This window comes from Perognathus longimembris, chromosome 19, assembly GCF_023159225.1.
Source record: "Perognathus longimembris pacificus isolate PPM17 chromosome 19, ASM2315922v1, whole genome shotgun sequence".
In the NCBI taxonomy this organism is placed as follows: Eukaryota; Metazoa; Chordata; class Mammalia; order Rodentia; family Heteromyidae; genus Perognathus; species Perognathus longimembris.
This window is the reverse complement of record NC_063179.1, coordinates 25,071,211-25,095,543: the sequence shown is the minus strand read 5'-3', so window position 1 is coordinate 25,095,543 and position 24,333 is coordinate 25,071,211. Positions and strand designations below refer to the sequence as shown.

The window sequence follows — 24,333 nt, the reverse complement described above, 5'->3', positions numbered from 1 at the left end:
ATGATTATAACCAGTCGAATACTCTTTTTGGTGTCAGATACTTATTTATGACTAAGACAGGTAAAGTTCCTGCTCTGTTTCAGTTTATATCCAAGTGGGAGAAGACAAAAAGCAAGCAATTTTGATAATGATAAATTCTATGGGAAAAGATTGAAAGGGATTAGAAAATGATTAGGGGATGATTGGAAGCAATTTAACTTAGTTTGACAAGTTAGGTTTTGGGGGGATTGACATGGAGAGAGAAGTCCTTGGAAAGACATTTTAGCCTATCCTATTAATGATGCCTAAAGTGTGAATGTGCTTAAGAAAGATGAGAATGAATTTGTTTTAAAGAACATAAAAAATCCACACACCAAAAGCAGAATTTTGTACTAGAAACTAGTTTTACTTTTATACTTTCCTTCCAGTCTAGCTAAACACAATAGACAAAGGATTTAAGAAGGAGTTAGGAAATGACATTTGGAGAGATAGGAGTCAGTTTATGTAGCCTTTATAACTTCTAGATAGGAGTTTGATTTCCTTCTTCGTGCAGATGCAAAGTATTAGTAGGTTAAGTCAAGGGATGATGTGACTTATTTTTAAAACACCCTTTGTTTAACTTGATGTGGTTAATTTGAGTTATTGTATGATAAGAACTATTGTACTCTTATATTTCCCATTTCCTTCAGTCTTTGCCTTGAAGGCCATCTTACCCTGTTCTAATAATGGCAGCTGAAGTGCAAATGGTACTATATGAAGATGATTCTGTACAAGTAGAGTATGATGATGGTTCCAAATTGCAACTTTCTCCCTGTGGCTCTGAGTTTTTATTTGAAAAATCACCTCCCGTTTCAGCACATCCTTTAGAACAGCCAGAGAGAATTCATCAACGAACACACTTTGTTATTAGCACTTACAGAGTAAGTAATACCTTGAAAACTACTGATCTAAATGCTAAGATATTGGTGAAATGGTCTAGAATATGAAAAATTGTTAGTATCCTAAACTGATTTTCAAATCCTTTTACATTTTCCATTCCTTTTCATAGGAGCAACTGCAGCGAGCTCTGGATTTTCGTAACTCTTCAGCAGCTTGCCCTTTTTTATCTGAAAGCATAATACCTTCTGAAAGAAAAAAGGTGATTAAAATTTATTTTATAAGTACTATTTGAAGATAAGTGATTGGAAACATATAGCTTAAGGTTTAGTTTAGTTCCCACCTCTCCACCAGCACCCCCCCCCCCCCCCCCCCAGGGAACTTGAGAGTAAATACATACTATAGAATGCATGGGCTTGTGTATTTCACCAGGCTAAGGAACACAAGTTACATGGTTCACCAATGTGCTGTTTTTCTTTGCTTTCTTTGAAACAGGATGGGTGGCTTTTTCATTCTCCAAAATCTCAAAATTAAGAAATTACATGAGCATTTTCAGTAACTTATGTTTATTTGTTAATGTATAACAAATAGATATTTGTGAGAGGGATATCTAATTATGTATAGATATAAAATTATTTTGTTTATATTTTATTCTGGACTTTGATAAATAATAATAATAGATGTCATTTATTGAAAGTTTACTATGTGCCAAGAATTAGGAATAATTAAAATACATAAACGCTGAGATAGGTCATTTGACTTCAAGACTAGCCTGGACAGTATGGAAAACCTTAAATCAGAACAAACAAAAAGTATTTAGTAGTACCATTCTGGTATGGACACCTATAATGAGAATGGATGTCTACCCTCTCAGAAGAGGTATATTAGCTGGATATCATCCCTGCATGCCCCTCCCTCCCTTCTCTTTTTGTTCTGGTCCTGGAACTTGAATTCAGGCCCTGGTCATTGTACCTGAGTTGTTGTTTTTTTTCTCAACTAGAGCCACAGATACCACTTGTGGCTTTTTGATAGTTAATTGGGTCCCAAGGGCTTTCCTGCCTGAGCTGGCCTTGAACAGAAATCCTCAGATCTCCACCTCTTGATTAGCTAGGATTCTAGGCATGAGCCATAGGCACCTGGCTATCATCCCCTTTTAATATGCAGGAAACTATGTTTCAGGAGAGTTTCATTAAAATTGTGTAATTTACTGCTGATGCTGCAATAGGGCCACTAGTGCAACTCTAAAAAAGAACATTAATAACTGACCATCCTTTTCAATGAAGTAATTTCATTTTTAATATTCTGACATATCTAGCACTATAAACTTAATAGGCTTTCTTAACAGTGGCTTAGTGAAATTAAGATTTTATATAAATGGAAATTGAGATGTTACATTGTTGGCAAAATGAATTGATTAAAAGACTGTTAAGGGCCGAATGCATACTTGTAATCCCAATACTCTGGAGGTAGCAGCTGGAACATATCAATACCTTTCTCAAATAAACAAGGACTGAGAATGTAACTCTGGTAGAGTACTTATCTAGCATGCATCCACCCACACAAATGTTTGGCAATACCTACTGTTTATATTTTATGCAAGAAGACAGTAGGCACTGTTATTTGTTTTGAGTCTGTCTGATCTTAGGATCGATTGACCTTTGAGTTCCTCTTTAAACCACGTGGATTTTACTTTAGTTTGCAGTGTTTGCCAGGTACTGTCTAGGATAGGTACTTCATACATGTTTTGGTTTTTTTTTTTTTTTGCCAATCCTGGGGCTTGAACTCAGGGCATGGGCACTGTTCTTGAGCTTCTTTTGCTCAAGGCTAGTGCTATACCATGTGAGCCACAGTTCCCCTTTGGGCTTTTTCTGTTTATATGGTACCGAGGAATCAAACTCAGGGCTTCATGAATGCTAAGCAAGCACTGTACCACTAAGAAACAATCCCAGTCTCCCCATACATGCCTTTTATTTTTTGTTGGTTGTGAGGCTTGAACTCAGGGCCTGGGTGCTGTCCCTGAGCCTCTTAGTGCTCTATCACTTGAGCCACAGTACTTCTTCCCATTTTTGAGTGGTTAATTGGAGATAAGAGTCTCATGGACACTTTCCTTCCCAGATTGGCTTTGAATTGTGATCCTGAGATCTCAGCCTCTTGAGTAGCTAGGATTACAGATGTGAGCCACCAGTGCCTGGCTTATACATGCCATTTTTTAATCCACATGTAATAACTCTCCAAGATAATATTTTTCAAATGCTGTTCAATAATTCCTTTACTGTTTACTAATTCTTTCCTCCTTTGATTTATAAAGCACATGTTATATGTAACATTAAGATAATTATGTTTTTGTGCTTTCTGAATCATTCTGGCTGTGATTTTAATGCTGATTACAAGCCACTTAAGCTCTGGTTGCTTTTAATATAGTGTAAGGTCCACCCTGGGAGGGCTCCTTGCCGATGTCCCTGCCTGTCTAAAGTCTCCACCCAGTACCTGTGTTACCTAGGTAACTGACATACCTAGAGGCAGCCACCTCCCCTCACCTGGCCACACCTCCCCGCCCTAGGTAAGGCTTGGCAGGCAGGGGGGAGGGTTGCCCCTTTTCTCAGGCCTTGCATCATCTTGGCCACATGCCATCAGTTCGGAATAAACTTTTCTCTCCTGCCTGTTCTCCATTATTGGCTACCTACTTTATCAAACCTTACATATGTGGTGCCATAACCCAGGAAGGGTTTAGAGTTAGGACAGGCGCAATTCCCCTCTGTTTTTTTCCTTTTTTTCTGAGGAGTATCCCCAGTCTTGACACACATACTGGGTGGAGACTTTAGAGGGCAGGGTGGGGGACATCTTCAAGGAGCCCTTTTGGGGTGGACCTTGCAGTAAGTACTTCACAATGCACATTTTCTTGTTATTTCTGTACTTTTTCTTTTGTACTAGGGCTTGAACTCAGGGCCTGAGCACTGTCCCTGAGCCTCTTGGTACTTAGGATTAGCCCTCTACCACTTTCTGGCTTTTTCTGAGTAGTTCACTGGAGATAAGAGTCTCATGGACTTCCCTGCCCTGGCTGACTTCAAACCACAATCCTTAGATCTCAACCTCCTGTGTAGCTAGGACTACAGGCATGAGCAACCAGTGCCTAGCCTTCTGTTCTCTTTTGTTTTTGTTTTTTTTTTTGGCCAGTCCTGGAGCTTGGACTAGGGGCCTGAGCACTGTCCCTGGCTTCTTTTTGCTCAAGACTAGCACTCTGCCACTTGAACCATAGCGCCACTTCTGGCCGTTTTCTATATATATGGTGCTGGGGAATCGAACCCAGGGTTTCACGTATACGAGGCAAGCACTCTTGCCACTGGGCCATATTCCCAGCCCCCTTCTATTCTCTTTTAGAGAAGACTTTTGGGTGAAGAGTTTGAAAAGCCATTTAACTCTTATTCACTGAACGTTTTAAAACAAATGTTTAATACTTAAGTGTAATCAGGACGATATTTCCCTTTTCTTTTTTCATTGTGCATGTTTCACATCTTTTTCTCTAAGAGACTAATATGCAGACTATATTTTTGGTCTAGATAGTATAAACTCAAATATGAAAGAGTTTTCTTATACAATATTTAAGGGTGGAAGATGAACCATTAACAGATAACCTTCACCACGTCTTTTTCTCCCCTCAATTCAGCGTATCTTCATTGACATCTCAGAAATAAAATGGCCCAGTCTTGATACACATGGTAACATGACATGTTTCGAGAGCGGCACTGTGAAGATAACATCTTTAGATGGTCATGCGTTCCTTTGCCTACCCAAATCTCAGCATGAGTTTACAGTACATTTTTTGTGTAAAGTTAGCGAGAAACAAGACTCATCTGTAGTCCTGTCAGAAAAAAATAGTCAAGCCCCCAAAGATGAACTAGTTGAAAAAGCCAGCAAATTCTGTGCATATAGAAGTTTGTCAGAACGAAGACTGAAGAATAAAGAAAATGAACTTTGTGGGAAGATCATAAAATCCAAAGAACCTTTAGCGAAGACAAGTTGTGTAAGTGGAACTGAAGGGAAGGAGGAGCTGCCCTTGCCAGGTACAATACACACTTGTGTATACACATGGGTAAGGCAGCACTGGTCTGTGTCCTCCTGTCCGGAGGAGTGGAGATACCCTTTGTCTTTAGCGCTTCGTTTTCATAGTAAAGGTGGCAGTGTGTCTAAAGTGGATGCTGATGTCACTGCAAGTAGAATTTTAACTTGTGATATTTCAGAAGAAAGAAGAAAAGAAGTTTCAGTTCTTCCCAAGGCCCTGCTTCTTAGTTGCCCATCTCCATACTTACACAGGTAATGGGAGAATGAAGCTTTTATGAAGGCCACTCTACTAAAGCTTACTTTTCTTTCTAAGTTATTAAGTAAAGTTCACTTCATTGACTTACATCTTTGTTATCTTAAGCAATTTCCCTATCAAAGGCTTAACTGAACATTCCTTACTTCATGCGTTGAATGCTTGGAGAAGCTACTCTAAGATTGCTTTCTGGCAGCATATAGTAGCTATTGAAGGTCATGCTCCCTGAAAGGATTATTAAAGTACATTTTGTGATATGACAGGAGCCTGTGGAATGTTCACTGGGGGAGAGCTCACAGGAGTACTCTGGCTATTCACTAGAGCCTGTGACCTAGCTTGCTGGAGCATGGATTTGACAAAGCTTTGATTTGAATTTAAGTTAAATTTGAAAAAACTAGTTAACAATTTATGTGCTTGTGCTGAGGTCCAATAATAAGATGATTAAAACACTGAAAAAAAGACATGGAAAAATACTTATTTTTAACTTTAATACACTGATATTTTCTTTGATTGAATGAGGTAAGCAAGGAATAATAATTTGGGCTGGAGATGTAGCTTAGTGACAGAGCACTTTCCTAGCATGTGGGAGGCCCTGAGTTTAATCGCCAGTACCACAAAATGTAGAAAAAAGAAGAGAGAGAAAAATGTTGTTATATTGACAGTTTTGTTGACTTTTAATGGCAGTTATTTTTACTGTTGAGAATTAATACTTACATTTTATCTTTCATAGGTGGAACTTTAGTGGTTCACTTACACAAAGACAGGCTGATGAAGAATATTCCTATCCTGAACTAGTGAAAGTAGTTTGGCATAAGGGTGTCACATATAGGTAAGGCACCTGTGTTGAAGTAGGAGCTTTTATGATGTCACAGAGGGAACAGACTCATCAGAGGACAGTTTTACTAGAACTACTGTGCCATATTTTGTCATAATTTTACCTGTCTCAAGAGTCCTTGTGATTCACTCACATTAGCCATACTTACAAGACTTACCATTAGTTGCAAAACTAGTGATAGATCAAATTTGCTAGTGAATGTAGTGTGTAGTGTTCATATCAGTTACTAGGGTTTCTTTTTTTTTTTGCCAGTCCTGGGGCTTGAACGTTGAGCCTGGGTGCTCTCCCTAAGCTTTTTTTTTGCTCAAGGCTAGCACTGTACCACTTGAGACACAGTGCCACTTCTGGCTTTTTTGAGTAGTTTATTAGAGATAAATGTCTCGTACTTTCCTGCCCAAGCTGGCTTTGGACGTCAATCCTCAGATCTCAGCTTCCTAAGTAGCTAGGATTACAGGCATGAGCAACTGGGGCCCTGCTATATCAGTTACTATTTGAATTAGTCACATCATCAGTCACCTACTAAGTATATCAGTAGATAAGTTAGACGGCCATGGAACTATGTATACAAAAGAAAAACAATTGTGTCACTGTACTATGCCTATACTACTTCATTGAATATCCTCACCCCCTTAACACAAATATCTCTCTAGTGACTAATCAGTATTGGCTAGATTGAAAGTTTCATTTCCATGAATAAATGCTAGAAAAGCATTTCTAAATTTTCCTTTGGGAGTATGGGGAAAAGGACTCTTCCTCCTGAAGGTCTGCTACTCTGACAACATGCTTTTCATATATGATAAAATTAATTTGACTTCAGCTTTTTTTTTTCATTTTGATAAATATTATATGATCAGAGGCACAGAGGCATTGCGCCTTTGCATTCCTCCCCTGACTTCAGCTTTGATACAGTATATACAACAGTTAACTTGTTTGTACTTGGCTGTTCTAGTTATTTGTCATCTTCTCTTAGGAATTACTTCTTGCACAGATGTTTAATCTCAGCAGGTATTGATTATACTACTTTTGGGCTGGGAATATGGCCTAGTGGCAAGTGTGCTTGCCTCGTATACATGAAGCCCTGGCTTCAATTCCCCAGCACCACTATACAGAAAATGGCCAGAAGTGGCGCTGTGGCTCAAGTGGCAGAGTGCTAGCCTTGAGCAAAAAGAAGCCAGGGACCGTGCCCAGGAAGAAAGGGAGATTCTATCTCAAAAATAACCAGCACAGGCTGAGAATATGGCCTATTGGTAGAGTGCTTGCCTCATATGCATGATGCCCTGGGTTCAATTCCTCAACACCACATAAACAGAAAAAGCTGGAAGTCATGCTGTAGCTTAAGAAGTAGAGTGCTAGCCTTGAGCAAAAAGAAGCCAGGGACAGTGCTCAGGCCCTTAGTCCAAGGCCCAGGACTGGCAAAAAAAACCAAACCTGTTGATTATACTACTTTCTTCATTAAAAAGAATAGTTTTATTTTCATTGTGGAAGTGTTGTATTTAATTTCTGCATGATGGATATTACTTTGATTTATGCAGCAGTCCCTGTGATTTGTAATGAGGATACCAGGAAGGTGAGACAAGATGCCTTTTGTGTGTGCTTTTGCCTTCTGCACCCCTCACCCCCAATGTAGCTAGCTGGAGTCAGAATATGAAATATATTTCTCTCAATAGGCAAAAGCAGTCTCATTGTTTGGGCTTTTAAAAAAGATTGCTTTTGTGTATATTTTAATATCGGAAAAATATTAATTAAAAAAGAAAACAATGTTTATTTCTTTACTTTAGGCTTACTCATGAACATGTGAACTCAATAGAAATTTTTCCTGGAGATGGATCTGTTTTCAAGTCAGAAGGAGCTTATTATGGGAAATATTTTACATATTATTCTAGTCAAGAAGGGTCAAAAGAAGAGGTAAGAATTTGGGTTATCATTCTCTCTAAATTCATTATCTTTAACATATCGAAAATTTGCTTTTTATACAACATTACTTACTATTCAGTCTGGAAAATTAGTACAATCTTACTATCAGCTTTGATACCTAGGTAATTATTAATTACTTTATTCTCATCCACTATTACCTATTAGTCTATGCAATTTCTGCAATTTGTGTTTAAATAAGAGTCTAAATTTTTTTATCATAACTGAAAACCATAAATATTAGTTTAAGTCAATATACTATTTTACGTTAATATTTTCACATTTAAAAACACATTTTCTCCCACTATATAATTGTTTATACATTTTCAGTATCTCTTAAACTTATCTTTATATAAATCTTTATATAGATTGTTCTTTTGCTATGAACACTGAAACACAGTACATTTATTAAACATACAATAATGTAGACATTTCGTTAATGGGTCTGAAGATGCTTACTGCCAGTCTGATCTGTGGCTTCCATCCTTTTTATGGCAGACCCCATAAAATCCTGCTGCTTTGCTTTGCAGATTAGAACAGAATCAATGTGTCCGTTCTGTTTCAGAACAGAATACTTAAGTAATTGGTCACTAGAAGACTTTAAGAATGGACCAGAGGGGGTGGTGGTGGTGGTGGTGGTGGTGTGTGTGTGTGTGTGTGTGTGTGTGTGTGTGTGTGTCTGGGATTTTTTAACTACAGAAAATTTCAAACATATAAAATGAGAGACAAATATAAAGGATCCCTATGGACCCATTTGTTTTATCTGTGCTGCCCACTTAGTTAATTAAATCCCAAACACCATTGGTCATAACACAATTGTCAGTGTGTTTTAGAGCAGATATCCTACTGAGGTCTGTTTCTGGGAAATGTTCATTGATTGAGTAAACATTGAACACTTTTTGGCAGACACTCTGGTAAACAATGGGAGTGATTAAAAAAAAAAAAAGAAAAGGCTGAGTACAGGTAGCTTATACCTGTAATCTTAGCTACTTAGGAGGCACAGATTGGGAAGCTCGACTGAAGACCAGTCTAAGCAAAAGGTTTATGTGAGCCTATTTAGCTAGGTAGGATGGTCTGTGTTAACAATCCAGCTACTGGAGGAAGCATAAAACAGGGTGGTGGCTGAAGCTGACCAGAGCAAAAAGCTAGGCCCTATCTCAAAAGTCATTAGAGCAAGAAGGCATGGAGTCATGGCTCAAATGGTAGAATACCTGCCTGGCTAGCAAAAAGAGATGCAAAGCATTCCTGCTCTCAAGGGTTCACAGTTTAATAATCAGTCAGATATACAAACAGTTAAGATCAAGGTATATGTATATGTGAGTTTGAGTGTGTGTGTGCATGTATGCATGTGTGTAAGTCCTGACAGAAATAAGGTAGTTCCATGGTCACACAGTTGACCACTGAATATTAAAAAAAAATGCACAAGATAATTATATAGTAAGTCTTCATGGAGCTTTAGTTTTACCCAAGGCTATCAGGAAGGGAATGACAATTCTTAAACTAGTGTTCCATTCTCAGACCTCTGTGTGCAACATATTCACTTTTTGTCTGCTATACTGAAAAGATTTAGAAGCAGTTGACACTGTGGAGAATAAAAATGTTTGCTGCTTACTTTGATATATACATCAAAATAAATTCCAGGTCACCTAAAGGCTAAATATAAGAAACCAACCTTATACTTGCTAGAAGAAAATAGAAAACGAGGGGCTGGGAATATGGCCTCGTGGCAAGAGTGCTTGCCTTGTATACATGAAGCCCTGGATTCTATTCCTCAGCACATATATAGAAAATGGCCAGAAGTGGTGCTGTGGCTTAAGTGGCTGAGTGCTAGCCTTGAGCAAAAAGAAGCCAGGGACAGTGCTCAGGTCCTGAATCCAAGCCCCAGGACTAGCAAGAAAAAAAAAAGGAAATAGAAAATGATGTTTCTAATCTTTGGGTAAAAGCATGCCTTTCTTAAGTTTAATACAGAAAAATAGAAAGCTTAGAAAAAACAACAATCTTGAAATTTTTGTTAATCTTAAATATGTGAAACATACCATACATGAAGTTTAATAAAAGATAAGCAAATTCCTAGAAGAAAATTCTTCGTATCAGTAATAAATAGACCAAAACAAGCAAATGACCTAATAGAAAAATGCAAAAGCCAAGCACCGTGAATCACACCTGTAAGCCTAGCTACTCAGGAAGCTGAGATCTGATGATCAGATTTGAAGCTAGCCTAGACTGAAATGTACCCATTAGATCCTTATCTCCAAAACCACTAGAAAACCAGAAGTGGCTCTGTGACTCAAAGTGTTAGAATGCTAGTCTTGAGCAAAAGAGCTCAGGGACAGTGCCCAGGCCCCCAGGCCCCGAGTTCAAACTCCATGACTGACAAAAAAAGAGCAAAAGATAAAAATGGTTTGCCTCTATAAAGAATCAGTATAGATTAAGAACCCATAATTTTTGAAGTAATAATATTATATTTACTACTAGGATCAGGGAATGCAAATTAAAATAAAGCATAACATTTTTCCTTAGCCAATTTTCCAAAGCTAAAAACGATTAATAATATGTCGTGGGGTGGCATACACCTATAATATCAGCACTTGGGAGAATTTGAGGCCCATTTGAGCAACAGTATCAAGACCCTGTCTCCAAAATAAGTAGATTTGAGAACATTTACTGCTGGAAAAGGTGCAGGAAAGGGATAAGGGCTTCTATATTGTTGGTTAGGTTGTAAATTGGTTCAGCTTCATGGGGACAATTTGATTAATAAATTGATCACAAAGGTTTTGAGAATGGTATGGAACTATCAGTAGTGGAGTATGTAACCATCCAGTAGTCAAGACAAATCTGTGATTTGAACCCAGATGTGTCTGACTTCAAAGCCCATCTTCTTCCCAATTGGGGTGTGAGTTGTACTCTCTGTGGTTCGAATTGGATCTCTTCTGCTTGTTTACCCTCACTGAAACAAGCTGTTCATATTGCAGAATGATTTTGAGGCGTAATGAGGTCATTGAAAAAGTGAATTAAAAAGCACCCACCACACAGTGTCTATGCTATTATATTGTGACCACATCTTTGAACCCTGTTGAGATTACCTGAAAAGAAATCAGAAAGTCAGAAGACCAGAGTTTCACAAGAGAAGGCCAGAGGCAGAGTCCTAAGAAACTAGTAGATTTTAAAAGGAGGAATTCAGAAGGAATAACAAAATATCAAATTTTTAGTGTCATAAAACTAAGCCTGTAAGTAATATCCTTCCTTAAACTAGCAGTAGTTCTTCCATTAATAAAATATAACAAAATGATAAGCTTGTTTTATTAAAATAGAGTTTTAAAAACCCATATAGCCCTTTTTATCATAAAGGATACCTTGTGATAAATTTCCTGTTAGTATGTAGGAATATTAACTTGGTTAATATGTTAGTTCACATATAGACAGGATTTTAATTGAGCATCAAATTATATGCTATTAGAGGGGCTGGGAATATGGCCTAGTGGCAAGAGTGCTTGCCTAATATACATGAAGCCCTGGGTTCAATTCCCCAGCACCACATGTATAGAAAACAGCCAGAAGTGGCGCTGTGGCTCAAGTGTTGGAGTACTAGCCTTGAGCAAAAAGAAGCCAGGGGCAGTGCTCAAGCCCTGACTCTAAGCCCTGGGACTGGCACAAAAAAAGAAGAAAAAAGAAAACTACTTGCCTTGGCTTTATATAAGGATCTGTGTCAACAACAGGTAATGTTTGAACTTTTGTTAATGAGATTTTTCATTTTAAACTAATTTTCAGAGAGAAGAGAAAACTTATTCTGTAAATAACCTTCCTCCAGATAGACCAGGAAGTCGATTCTCAGTAGGTTCACTTATTAAGCAGGCAACCAGGTAAGTTTTCACACTCAGCTGAATCAAGTGTACGTCTGAAAACCTTCCTACATTTTCTTGGGGCTAAGGATAGGATTAAGCATTGACAAAAACAGGGCTCAAAAGGCTAATGCAAGAGGACTGGAAGTTTGAAGCCAACCTGAGCTACATAGAAAATTCAAGACCAGGTTGAGCTACAAAGTGAGACTGTCAAAATCAAACAAATGAATTGGCAGATACAATGGAAATACACAGTTTTTGGAAAAAGTCTTTCAAATTTTCTGGTCTCATAATTTATAAAATAATTTCTGCATCATTACAAGAGTATCTCTGGCTTTAAATTTTAAGTCTCTGGCAGTCTTAGAACCACTCTCGCAGTCTAGTATATTTTGAAAATCCTTTTTCCCCCCGCCTGCAGAGCTGAGGACTGAAGTCAGGGCCTTGGGCCTTGTACTCACCAACCCCCTTAAAAATGCTATATATATATATATATATTTTTTTTTTTTGGCCAGTTGTGGGGCTTGAACTAGGGGTCTTGGCACTGTCCCTGAGCCTCTTTGTGCTCAAGGCTAAGCACTCTCTCACTATGGGCTACAGCATCACTTCCAGTTCTTGAGTGGTTAATTGGAAATAAAAGTCTCATGGGTAACTTTTCTGCCCTGACTGGCTTCGAACCACGATCCTCAGATCACAGCCTGCTGAGTAGCTAGGATTATAGGTGTTAGCCACCAGAGCCTAACTTTAAAAATGTTTTTGATGAATCTGAAGCACCCAGGAGAATGAAAGCAGGTTGTTAAATTAAATTATTTATTTTTATAAAGTTATGTCTAAACAGTTTCCCGAATAGATATGAAGCAGTTGAATAGGTTTGAAGGATTTCTTAGGAATAGTTAATATCATTAAGCTATGTTCAAACCTTTAAGGCTAATAAATCTATCACCTCTTCAAAAGGAGCACTTGGGGGCTGGGGATGTAGCCTAGTGGCAAGAGTGCCTGCCTCGGATACACGAGGCCCTAGGTTCGATTCCCCAGCACCACGTATACAGAAAACGGCCAGAAGAGGCGCTGTGGCTCAAGTGGCAGAGTGCTAGCCTTGAGCGGGAAGAAGCCAGGGACAGTGCTCAGGCCCTGAGCCCAAGGCCCACGACTGGCCAAAAAAAAAAAAAAAAAAAAAAAAAAGGAGCACTTGATGGATAATCTTGAAATACATTGCAACTCTGTATGAAAACAGCATTAAGAGTATCAATGAAAGCTGCTGATCAGTAGGAGTTAGAGGAAGTAGGGAAAGAGAGGGTTATTCTGAGCCAAACACAATAAATGTATGTCTGAAGTACTGTGGTGAGACTCTTTGGTGCAATTTTAAAAATGACACACTTTAAAACAATGACAGGAGAATAAAACAGGCTCTGTTAAGGAAGGGTGTCAGTGACGGGATTGGGCTAGCAAGGGGTGAATGAGAATGAATATAATTGAAGTGGTTTATTTGTGTGCATGCATACAGAACAATGAAACCTATGGAGATTGTATTAAGGAGGAAGGAGACATATAAGGAAGAACAGTAAAGACAGATTAGGATACATTTGTACATAGACAAGGAAGAACAATAAAGACAGATTGGGATACATTGTACATTAGACATGTAGAAATGTTATAATGAAACTTCTTTTATACAATTAATATGTGCTAATAACATAATAAAAAAGGAGCACCTGTGGGCTGGGAATGTGGCTTAGTGGTAGAGTGCTTGCCTAGTATGCATGAAGCCCTGGGTTCGATTCCTCAGTACTACATAAACAGAAATAGCAGGGAAGTGGCTCTGTGGCTCAAGTGGTGGAGTGCTAGCCTTGAGCAAAAGAAGCTCAGGGACAGTGACCAGGCCCTGAGTTCAAGCAAAGAGAGAGAGAGAGAGAGAGAGAGAGAGAGAGAGAGAGAGAGAGAGAAGGAATACCTGAAAATTCTCATTATGGAGTCATTTCATTGGTATAAGTAAGAGTAATAACCTTAACTAGATAAAGTTAGCACAGAGGGAAACAATAATAGTTCCCTTTCAATGGCTAAAGATCTTGTAGAAGAAAAGTGTTCCCAATATGGATTTCAGGGGGCAGATAGTAGTAACTTGCCATCTAAAATGTTAGTAGTATCAAAGATGGTTACTAGACTTGAAAAATGTTATTATTTGCAGTTGTCTAAGAGTTATTATTTTCATGTTAACAGAATTCTTCAGCATTGTGCCCAAGTAAGGCTCTCTCTAAGCCATAACTATCGTGTATGCTGCTGGAAAATGGTAGGTTCAAATTGTTTCAAAAACATTTAAATTATCCTCTAAATTAATACCTCTGAGTTCAAACTATATTTCACATATGTGAGAAGTTAATATTGGCAACATTAATATTGATTTATTGAGGAAAATATCCATCTAATAACGAAACTGAAAAATCAGAGTTTCTTTTTTTTTTTTTTTGTAGTACTGGTTATTAAGCCCAAGTTGATGCACTTGCTACCACTGAGCTATATCCTCAGCTCTTATGTTATAGTTTTACTTTATGAAGCTTCCTTATACTGTATAGACCGCCCAGCCTCTGCCATGTTGAAATGTGTTGGGGTTTAAATCCAGTACTTAAACCATGCTTTGCCACAGAGCTACACAACCGGTTTTGTTTTTTACTTCTTATGCATGTCGGGCTTGAACTCAGGGCCTCAATACTGTCCCTGAGCTTGGAGCCACAGCTCCACTTCCAGCGTGTGCGCATGCGTGTGTGTGTGTGTGTGTGTGTGTATGTATGTGTGTGTGTTTATGCCTAATTGGAGATGAGTCTCAAGTCTCACAGACTTTACTGACTAGGCTGGCTTCAAACGGTGGTCCTCAGATCTCAGCCTCCTGAGTAGCTAGAATTACATGTGTAAGCCACTGCCACCTGACTTGAAGTATGTTTTGAAAACATAAGTCAATGTAAGTTGTGATATTACAGCCTTTTGAATTTTTATAATTGTAAAGGCATTTGCTTTAATGCTGACTTAAAGTGATACCCACATATTTATTTGTGTGTGTGCTCATTTAATTGCAAACCAATATGTTGCTGTAATTTGTGTGATTTTTTGTCTATGTTTGTGTTATGTTCAAAGCAGAATAGTAGCTTTAAAAAGATAGAACTTAGGGGCTGGGGATATAGCCTAGTGGCAAGAGTGCCTGCCTCCGATACATGAGGCCCTAGGTTCGGTTCCCCAGCACCACATATACAGAAAACGGCCAGAAGCGGCGCTGTGGCTCAAGTGGCAGAGTGCTAGCCTTGAGCGGGAAGAAGCCAGGGACAGTCTGTGCTCAGGCCCTGAGTCCAAGGCCCAGGACTGGCAAAAAAAAAAAAAAAGAAAAAAAAAAAAAAAAGATAGAACTTAAAGATGCTAGAACTTATAGGCACAGGAAGGAACTTCCTTAATATAGTCCCAGGGGCACAACAGATAGGGGAGAGACTCAACAAATGGGACTACTACAAAATAAAAAGGTTTTGTACAGCTAAAGACATAGCCACCAAACTAGAAAGACAGCCAACCATATGGGAAAGGATCTTTACCAGCACAGCAACAGACAAAGGCCTAATATCTGTCATCTACAGAGAACTCAAAAAACTAACCCCCCTCCAAACCCAGTAAACCAATTAGGAAATGGGCAAAGGAGCTAAAGAGAGAGTTCACAGGAGAAGAGATAAAAATGGCAAAGAAACATATGAGGAAATGTTCAACATCCCTGGATAAAGGAAATGCAAATAAAAACAACCGTGAGATAACACCTCACTCCAGTTAGAATGGTCTATACTCTGAACTCAGGCAACAACAAATGCTGGAGGGGGTGCGGGGAAAGAGAAACCCTTCTCCACTATTGGTGGGAGTGCAAATTAGTACAACCACTTTGGAGAACAGTATGGGGGTTCCTCAAAAAGCTCAGCATAGACATACCCTATGACCCAGCCATACCACTCCTAGGCATCTATCCTGAACAACAGGTCTCAGGGTATCAAAAAGACATCTGCACATCGGTTTATCCGTTTATCGCTGCACAATTCACCATAGCCAAAATATGGAAACAACCCGATGCCCCACTACAGATGAATGGATCCAAAAAAATGTGGTACCTATACACAATGGAATACTACATAGCGATTAGAAATGATAACATATTGGTATTCACAGGGAAATGGTCAGAACTTGAACAAATAATGTTGAGCGAGACAAGCCTAGAACACAGAGAACAAAAGGGCATGGTCTCCTTGATATATGACTGTTGGGGGTAGTGGGGAGACAGTAGAGACCAGGTCTGCAAAACAAAAAACTTCTTTTCAAATGGTAGTTCCACAGGTTTGGGTCAGCGACTTTACATTATGTATCTAAAACCAAACAGCTACTAAACATAAAAAGGTCTAAAATAGACCTCTCAGTGGATCACAATAGCTTAACAGCTATGTATATATGATCATATAAGACAAGGATAAGCAAACTCTATTGTTGACGTTATATTTAAAGTTCTAGGTGAATTTCCTTTGGCGTATGCCATGTGGCTACTGTATATGATTTTGGTACACTGGGTAGTGTATGTATGCCTACCTGATTTAGGGAAGGGAAAGAAAAACGAGGGTGTAAGATATCACAAGAAATGTACTCACTGCTCTATTATATAACTATACCCCTTTTGCACAACACCTTGTCAACAAAATTTAATTTAAAAAAGATAGAACTTAATTTGCTTGTGAGATGCAGTTCTGAGTATCCACTCTGGAAAAGTTAAAACATATGTAAGAATTCCATAGTATTAAAGTCTAGGGATGTAGCTTAGCTGCAGAGTACTTGCTGATATGCACAAAGCCCTGGGCTTGATCCCCATCACTGAAAAAAAAAAAGGGGTGGGGTGGGAGAGAAGCAAGCACTGGTGGCTAATCCTAGCTACTTACAAGGTGAAAACATTTCAGTTTGAAGCCAGTCTGGACAAAAAAGTCCTCAAAATTCCTGTCTCCAATTAGCCACCAAAAACCAGAAGGGGAGCTGTAGCTCAGATGGTAGAATGCCAGCTTTGAGCAAAACCTAAGCACGAACTCAAGGCTATGAGTTTAAGCCCTAGTACCTGCACCACACACACAAAAAAAATCTATAATAGTAAACTTCTGAATATGAATGTGAAGTTGCCTCGGTTTATTAATAACTATTTAAATCTTGTTAGTAAGTAACTCTTCTTCCTTGATATTTTTATTTACTTGGTTTTAGGTACCTGGGATAAATAATAGCAGTACACTGCCTGTGCTTTTGAATGAATCATTCATACCCAGAATGGGAAGATTTCTTGCCTACTCTGATAACAAAGTACATGCTGTCTTTTTAGATGGTATTACTCTAACCCTAAATTGGAACTTTAGCTCTTCTGTTGAAAAAAGACAGGTGAGTATACATCAGACTGAAGTCTGCTTTTTATGTACAGTAAAGTGTGTGTGTGTGTGTGTGTGTGTGTGTGCGTGCGTGCGTGTGTGTGTGTGTATACCCGGATTTGAACTCAGGGACCCAGCTCTCATTTGGCATTCTTATGCCTGCTTTCTATCAGTAATGACTCCAACTGGGTTTTCTTTCTGGTTAATTGGAGATGGAGTCTCATGGATTATTCTTCCCAAGCTGGATTTGATCTGTGATCCTCTACATTTCAGCCTCCTGAGTAGCTAGGATTATAGGTATGAACCACCAGCGCCAAGCTTTTGAAACATCTTTTGTGTGTATGTGTGTGTGCTGGTCTTGGGGCTTGAATTCAGGGCCTCGGTACTGCCCTTCAGCTTTTTCACTCAAGGTTAGCATGCTACTGCTTGAACCACAGCTACATTTCAAGATATTTGCTGCTTAATTGGAAATAAGAGTCTCACTTGAGACTGACTTTGCTGCCCATGCTGGCTTCAAACCTTGATCATCTAAGGTTTCAGTCTCATGAGATTCTAAGATTATTGGTTTGAGCCACAGGTGCCTGGCTAATGTTTTAATATGCCCTCTCATGTACCATTTCATTGCTGTGAAAACATTCAAAATCCTGTCTTCATTCTGTTTTGAAATATACAGCATATTATCTCAGCTAGCCTGTCATCTACAGTCTGAAATATATTAAGTATAAAGACCTGTCAAGAGACTTTACTAGTGTCATTGGATATCTGAGCAAAAACCAGAAGAGTGTGATACAGTTATGTTCAGAAAGATAACACATTATGACAAAAGGAATCAGTATTTTTATTCTCTGATAATTTCTGTATAAATGATAAATAATATTGATAGGCCATGTAAAATAGAGTGTTTAAGTTGTCAAAGTAAAAATTTAAAGATGCATGTATTTCTATTTTTAATCATGAAGTTTTAAAAAATGTTTTACAAGCCTAACTTATCTACACAAAAGGTTTATTGTGATATTTACAATTAATAGATAATATACCTTAATCAGATTCACTCCATCTATATTATTCTCTTAGCTCCCTCTTTGTAACAGCTTTTGGTAGGTATCATTGTGCTCTTTTAAAAAACTGATAGAATGCTTATACTTTCATTAAAATCATGAAATCATTTAAAATCATGAAACTTCGCTTCTCTCTTTGTTTAAGGTAAATCAAGGTCTTAACTTAGGTTGGTGTAGATTAACCTTTCCTGATGGACAAGATCAATTAATTCAAATTGAGCATCCTGGAGCATATGAAAGGTACTGAAAATGATTTTAACAGTTTTTTTTTGTTTTTTTTTTTTTGGCCAGTCCTGGGCCTTGGACTCAGGGCCTGAGCACTGTCCCTGGCTTCTTCCCGCTCAAGGCTAGCACTCTGCCACTTGAGCCACAGCGCCGCTTCTGGCCGTTTTCTGTATATGTGGTGCTGGGGAATCGAACCTAGGGCCTCGTGTATCCGAGGCAGGCACTCTTGCCACTAGGCTATATCCCCAGCCCTTAACAGTTATTTTTATATAGTGGTATAGTACTATCTTTGAGGAAGCAAGCCAAGTGAGAATTTGAGGCCCTGAGTTCAAGCTCTTGTACTTGGCACCAAAAGTTTTTTTGGGCCAAGCATGTAACTTGTGGACATGAGAGGAGAGGTTTGATCTCCTGCATCAAAGAAAAAGTTATTTCCATGTTTTACTTGACAGAGAGTAAACATGTAAGTATTATTGAAATGTTTTGTGCATATATTTTGTTCAGAGTTTTCATTTATGCTAACAGTTAATGTAAGGACATAAATCAGGTCAACTTTAATCATTTGCTTATATTCAAGTTATTTTCAACTGATATATTGCATACAAAACTAACTTGCTTTGAAAGTTTTGAACGTGGTCAGCTTAGGAATTACTCCTTATGCCCTAAGCCAATCTTATGATGTTTTTAACAACAAATGACTAATTGCATATACTTCTATTAAGTATCAAAAATTTATAGGTGATGATTATTCTTAAAATGGGGAAGATTCTTGAAATCAGTTCTTTTTTGATTCATGAAATTTGTTACAGTAACCCTGTGGTAATTGTAAGCTTTTAGTGATTATACTTGACAGTGTTCACAGAAGAATTGCTTTTTTTTTTTTAAGTCGGTTATGGGGCTTGAACTCAGGGCCAGGCCACTGTCCCTGAGTTTTTTTTGCTCAAGCTAGCACTCTACCACTTTGAGCCACAGCACCACTTCCAGTTTTCAGGTGGTTAATTGGAGATAAGAATGTCATGGATTTTTCTACCCAGGCTGCCTTCATACCATGATCCTCAGATCTCAACCTCCTGAGTAGCTAGGATTACAGTTGTGAACCACCAGTGCCCAGCTTATCAGTGTATTAACTGTACACATTAATGAGTTTCAATGTCATCTATCTCTTTTAACATGTTCCTTCTAGATACGTGACAGCAGTAATGGCATGGTGCAGAAAACTGACCCAGGCTAGTCCAAGACAGGAGCTTACACACTCACCATCTGTTCATGAAGAAAATTGGTAGTATATTTCTTTTAAACTTAATATGTATAGACAGCCAACTAGTATTTACAAATTAGTGTCAAATGATAACCCCTAAAATCCTTTTTCCAAGAAAATTTTAGGGTTCCTTTGCCAGTCCTGGGGTTTGGACTCAGGGCCTGAGCACTGTCCCTGGTTTCTTTTTGCTTAAGGCTTAGCACTCTACCTCTTGAGCCACAACGTCACTTCTGGCTTTTTCTGCTTATGTGGTGCTGAGTAATTGAACCCAGGGCTTTGTGCATGCTAGGCAAGCACTCTACTACTAAGCCACCTTCCTAGCCCAAGAAAATTTTAGTTTTAAGTACCTTACATTTCACACCTGAAATATTTTTGATAGTTTAAGCTTAAGAATAGATTATTTTGAGAGGCAGAAAACTTTCCACTGAAAGCTTTACAGAAAAGGGAGTGGTTCTTATATGTGTAATTCAAAACTACATGGGGGAATTTAAAGAGGGTCTTTGTATATTGAGGGTAATAAAATGTTAATACAGTTTTGGAAATTTTTGAATTTTAAGTAATTTTTCATAATTCATTACCCCAAATTAACAAATTATCAAGGCAAATATTTTAGTCCTTGCTTTGTGCATTTTAGTGTACAAGGGACTAGGACTGGGATGAAAGGAATATTTAAGGGAAACAAAGCATCGTAGAGAGGAAGGAAGGACATAAGAAGGATCTTTTGGTCTGTGCTTGTTACAAAACATAGCTACCTGGGTAGAGATGAATTTTGTAATAAACATACGAATTCATACTTAATGAAATCAGAAGTTCCTAAGTAGAAAAACAAGAGGAAGGAAAGTAAGTAAGGAGATTAATATCATAGATCACAATCTGAGTATGTTGGGAAAGGGATATCTGCACTATTGTAGAGACTTTTTTTTTCTGGGCCCAGCTGTAGGGCATTGTGCATGCTAGGCAAGCTAATTTAAGAAGCCTAACTTAGGAACATTTTAACATAAGTTGTGAAGTGAGCCAGCAAAATGTGAGGTGGGAAATAGTAGCATTCAAGCTGGGTGCTGTGGCTCACACCTGTAATCCTAGCTTACTCAGGAGGCTGAGATCTGAAGATTGTGGTTCATAGCCAGCCTGGGCAGGAAAGTCTCTGAGATTCTTGATCTTCAGTTAATCACAGAAAAGGCCAGGAGTGGTGCTGTAGCTCAAGTGGTAGAGTGCTAGCCTTGAGCAAAAGAGCTCAGGGACAGCGCCGAGCCCTGAGTTCAAGACCCACATCCACACGCACACAAAAAAATAGTATTAGGGGCTAGAATATGGCTTAGTGGTAGAGTGCTTGTCTTGTGGGTTCGATTCCTCAGCACCACATATATAGAAAAAGCCAGAAGTGGCCCTATGGCTCAAGTGGTAGAGTGCTAGTCTTGAACAAAAAGAAGCCAGGAACAGTGCTCAGGCCCTGAGTTTAAGCCCCAGGGCTGACTAAAAACAAGCAAAAAAAAATAGTAATAGTCAAAAAAGATTATAAGTGATATTTCCTAGAAAGTTGGTTCATCATATGAGCAGTTAAAGATTGTATTATTATGCCTAGTCTTGTATAAAAAGTATTTTGTAATCATTAAAGAATCAGCAGGCTTTTGGAATTAAGTCACACCCAAGTTCCTTTCTAATCCTTAAAATGATGAAAAAAATCTTTCTTTTACCATTCTTAGGCTGGAGCATAAGAAAGATTGCAAGCTGTACAATAGACCTGTCCTCTATTGTAGTAAAGCTAATAAAGCAGAAAAGTCACACTTATAACTATAAACTGTGAAAAAGACTTATTAGTCCTCACTAAGTTTTCATAGAGTTAGTTAGCCAAGCCACATTATTTGAAGTTGTATACCACTGATCATTCCTTATCAGGCTTCAATCCTAACCTTTCTAAAGACTGAAGTCAAATATGCTTATTTGAAATTCAATGAATATAAAAGGATCAGACAACTGTCATGAACTTACCTTTTTTTGTTTGTTTGTTTGTTCAGGTCTGTTGCTTCTGAACTTGAAAAGATACAGAAATTTAACTGTATCCTTTAAAGCCAATGTATTGACCCCCATAACTGCTCTCTTTCAGTTCTAGACATCTATACATACTGGCTGTACTACATGAACATTGTTAGCTTTTTCTTGTGGCCATAACACAACACATGGAAAAAATATATAAGGTGAAAATATTCCTCTTAGCTCATGGTTTCAGACCATTCTTGGTAGGGGGGATTGTAGCAGAGCAAGCAGTTCATATCATAATGGCCAGGAAGAAGAGAGAAAGAATGCATGTACTGACTGGTTTTTCCTTGTTCATCTTTTGTCATCTCTGGGCCCACAGGCTATGGAGTGGTGCACCCAAGGCAGGTCTTCCCCACTTTAGTCCTCTCAGAATCTCCCTCACAAACGCATTCAGTCCTGCATTCTACTAATACAATCAAGGTGATGATGAAGATTAAACATCACAAATATTAACCCATACTTATACATTTCTGAGCATTACTGAGTCAGCCAATAGTTTAAGATATTTACTTGTCTATAGAAACTGTGTTAATATTTAAGCCTTTCCTGTGTTTATACTGGACGAGAAACAAAAAACCCCATAGTTTTACTTTTACTTCTAAACTACATTATAAGTGTTGACTATGTATTTTTTTTCTTATGATTGCTATTGTTCTGTACATTCTCGTGCTATATTTTTTCATGCCTTTTCTGTACTACTAAAATAACAAGCGAGGTCTGCAACTGAAGACAAATTCCTTTCACTTTAGATCTTTTAAAAATTAAAAAGTATAGGGCTGGGGATATAGCCTAGTGGCAAGAGTGCCTGCCTCGGGGCCCTAGGTTCGATTCCCCAGCACCACATATGCAGAAAACGGCCAGAAGCGGCGCTGTGGCTCAAGTGGCAGAGTGCTAGCCTTGAGCGGGAAGAAGCCAGGGACAGTGCTCAGGCCCTGAGTCCAAGGCCCAGGACTGGCCAAAAAAAAAAAAAAAAAGTATAAAGACACTGTACTGATTGGTTGTAACTCTGTCACCTCTACTCTGTTCCTTTTCTTCTTCTTTTTTTTTTTTCCAGGTTTTTTTTTTTTTTTTTTTGCCAGTCCTGGGCCTTGGACTCAGGGCCTGAGCACTGTCCCTGGCTTTTTGTTCAAGGCTAGCACTCTGCCACTTGAGCCACAGCGCCACTTCTGGCCATTTTTTGTATATATGGTGCTGGGGAATTGAACCCAGGGCTTCATGTATATGAGGCAAGCACTCTTTGCCACTAGGCCAAATCCCCAGCCCCTCCTTTTTCTTCTTGTAACAACTGAAGATTAAGAAATGACCCTGAGAACTGAGAATGTGGCTTTGTGGTAGAATGCTTGCCCATCATGCATGTAGCCCTGGGTTCAATTCCTCAGTACCACATAAACAGAAAAAGCTGGAAGTGGTGCTTTGGATCAAGTGGTAGAGCACTAGTCTTGAGCAAAAGAAGCTCAGGACAGTGGCCAGGCCCTGAGTTCAAGCCCAGGACTGGAAAAAAGAAAGAAATGACCCTGAGATTTTTTTTTTTAGGTCCAAGACCAGGACTCGAATTTGATACTTGACATTTTCACTCATTGGCTAGCACTCTACCAGTTGAGCCATGTCTCCAACACTGACCCTGAGATTTTAATTCTTTCATTTCCTCACTACACTAAATCTCTGTCCAAACAAAGACATATTCTCTCCTCCTTTCTTCTCCTTTAATTCTGCAGTTTCCTCATTTATAATGGGTCAGTTCCATAAGTTCTGAAATCTCTCTTTAATGTAAACCCTAAGAGATTTTCTCTGCCATTGAGAAAGTTATTTTTATATGAAGGCCAAGCTTTCTGAAAAAAAATATGAAAAATATGGAAGAAAGCTCCTTAACTAAGTATAACTCAGTGCTGTTGGAGAATAGTGGCATCCTCAATCAGATTTCTAAAAAAAAAAATGAACAGTGTTTTGATAGTTCCAAACGAAGATCTTCAGAAACCTTGCTGGAAGAAGTTAATGAAAAGAGAGTATCAATAGCATTGAAAAAAACTTCTGAAATCCTTCAAGATATTGACTATCTTTTATCAAACTCTAAAAGGTAAAAAGAAAAAGGAATTATTACAATATGTGTTTAGATCTTAAAGATATAGTTTCAAGCTGTAAAATTACTAGTTAGCCAAGAAATTATATATATTGCTTCTAATCGACAACTGTAGTTTTTTTTTACCAAATTTGTAAATTACATACAAGTATATATGCATTTGTTAATAAAGAATATTTTGAAAATTTGAAATCTTTGTCAGATTTATTAGAAAAGAATCTATACAGTTATAAATCTTGCTGGTTTTGCCTTGTGGAGCATTCATAATTTTCAAGTTTCTTCTTTAATGTGCAGAATCGTACATTTGTTCATTTAGTCTATCTGCAATAGGACTATGAAAAGAGGACTAGACCTCAAAAGACCGGACCTAGACAGCAAGGCAGGCCAAAAATTAAGCACTTCGACAGTTATATTTTATTTAAACTTTCTCATGAACTAGATACCTTAATTTTTTTGAACATATGTTACTGAATGTGCAGAGGAGAAATGAACTCATGAAAAGTACTGTTTAGTACAACTTT

At 38.3% G+C, this 24,333-nt stretch overlaps 1 protein-coding gene across 1 annotated transcript; it reads left to right on the top strand.

Annotated features, from left to right (window-relative positions):
* Positions 1–291: 291 nt before the first annotated feature.
* Positions 292–23,960, top strand: C19H5orf34 (chromosome 19 C5orf34 homolog). The gene is made up of 12 exons (XM_048368140.1): positions 292–899; positions 1,028–1,117; positions 4,520–5,166; positions 5,898–5,996; positions 7,781–7,907; positions 11,682–11,773; positions 13,967–14,036; positions 17,003–17,173; positions 18,364–18,458; positions 19,624–19,719; positions 21,714–21,754; positions 23,620–23,960. Exons 1-12 carry the CDS (start codon positions 705–707, stop codon positions 23,811–23,813), a joined length of 1,917 nt encoding a protein of 638 aa, XP_048224097.1. The 5' UTR covers positions 292–704; the 3' UTR covers positions 23,814–23,960.
* The last annotated feature ends 373 nt before the right edge of the window (positions 23,961–24,333 follow it).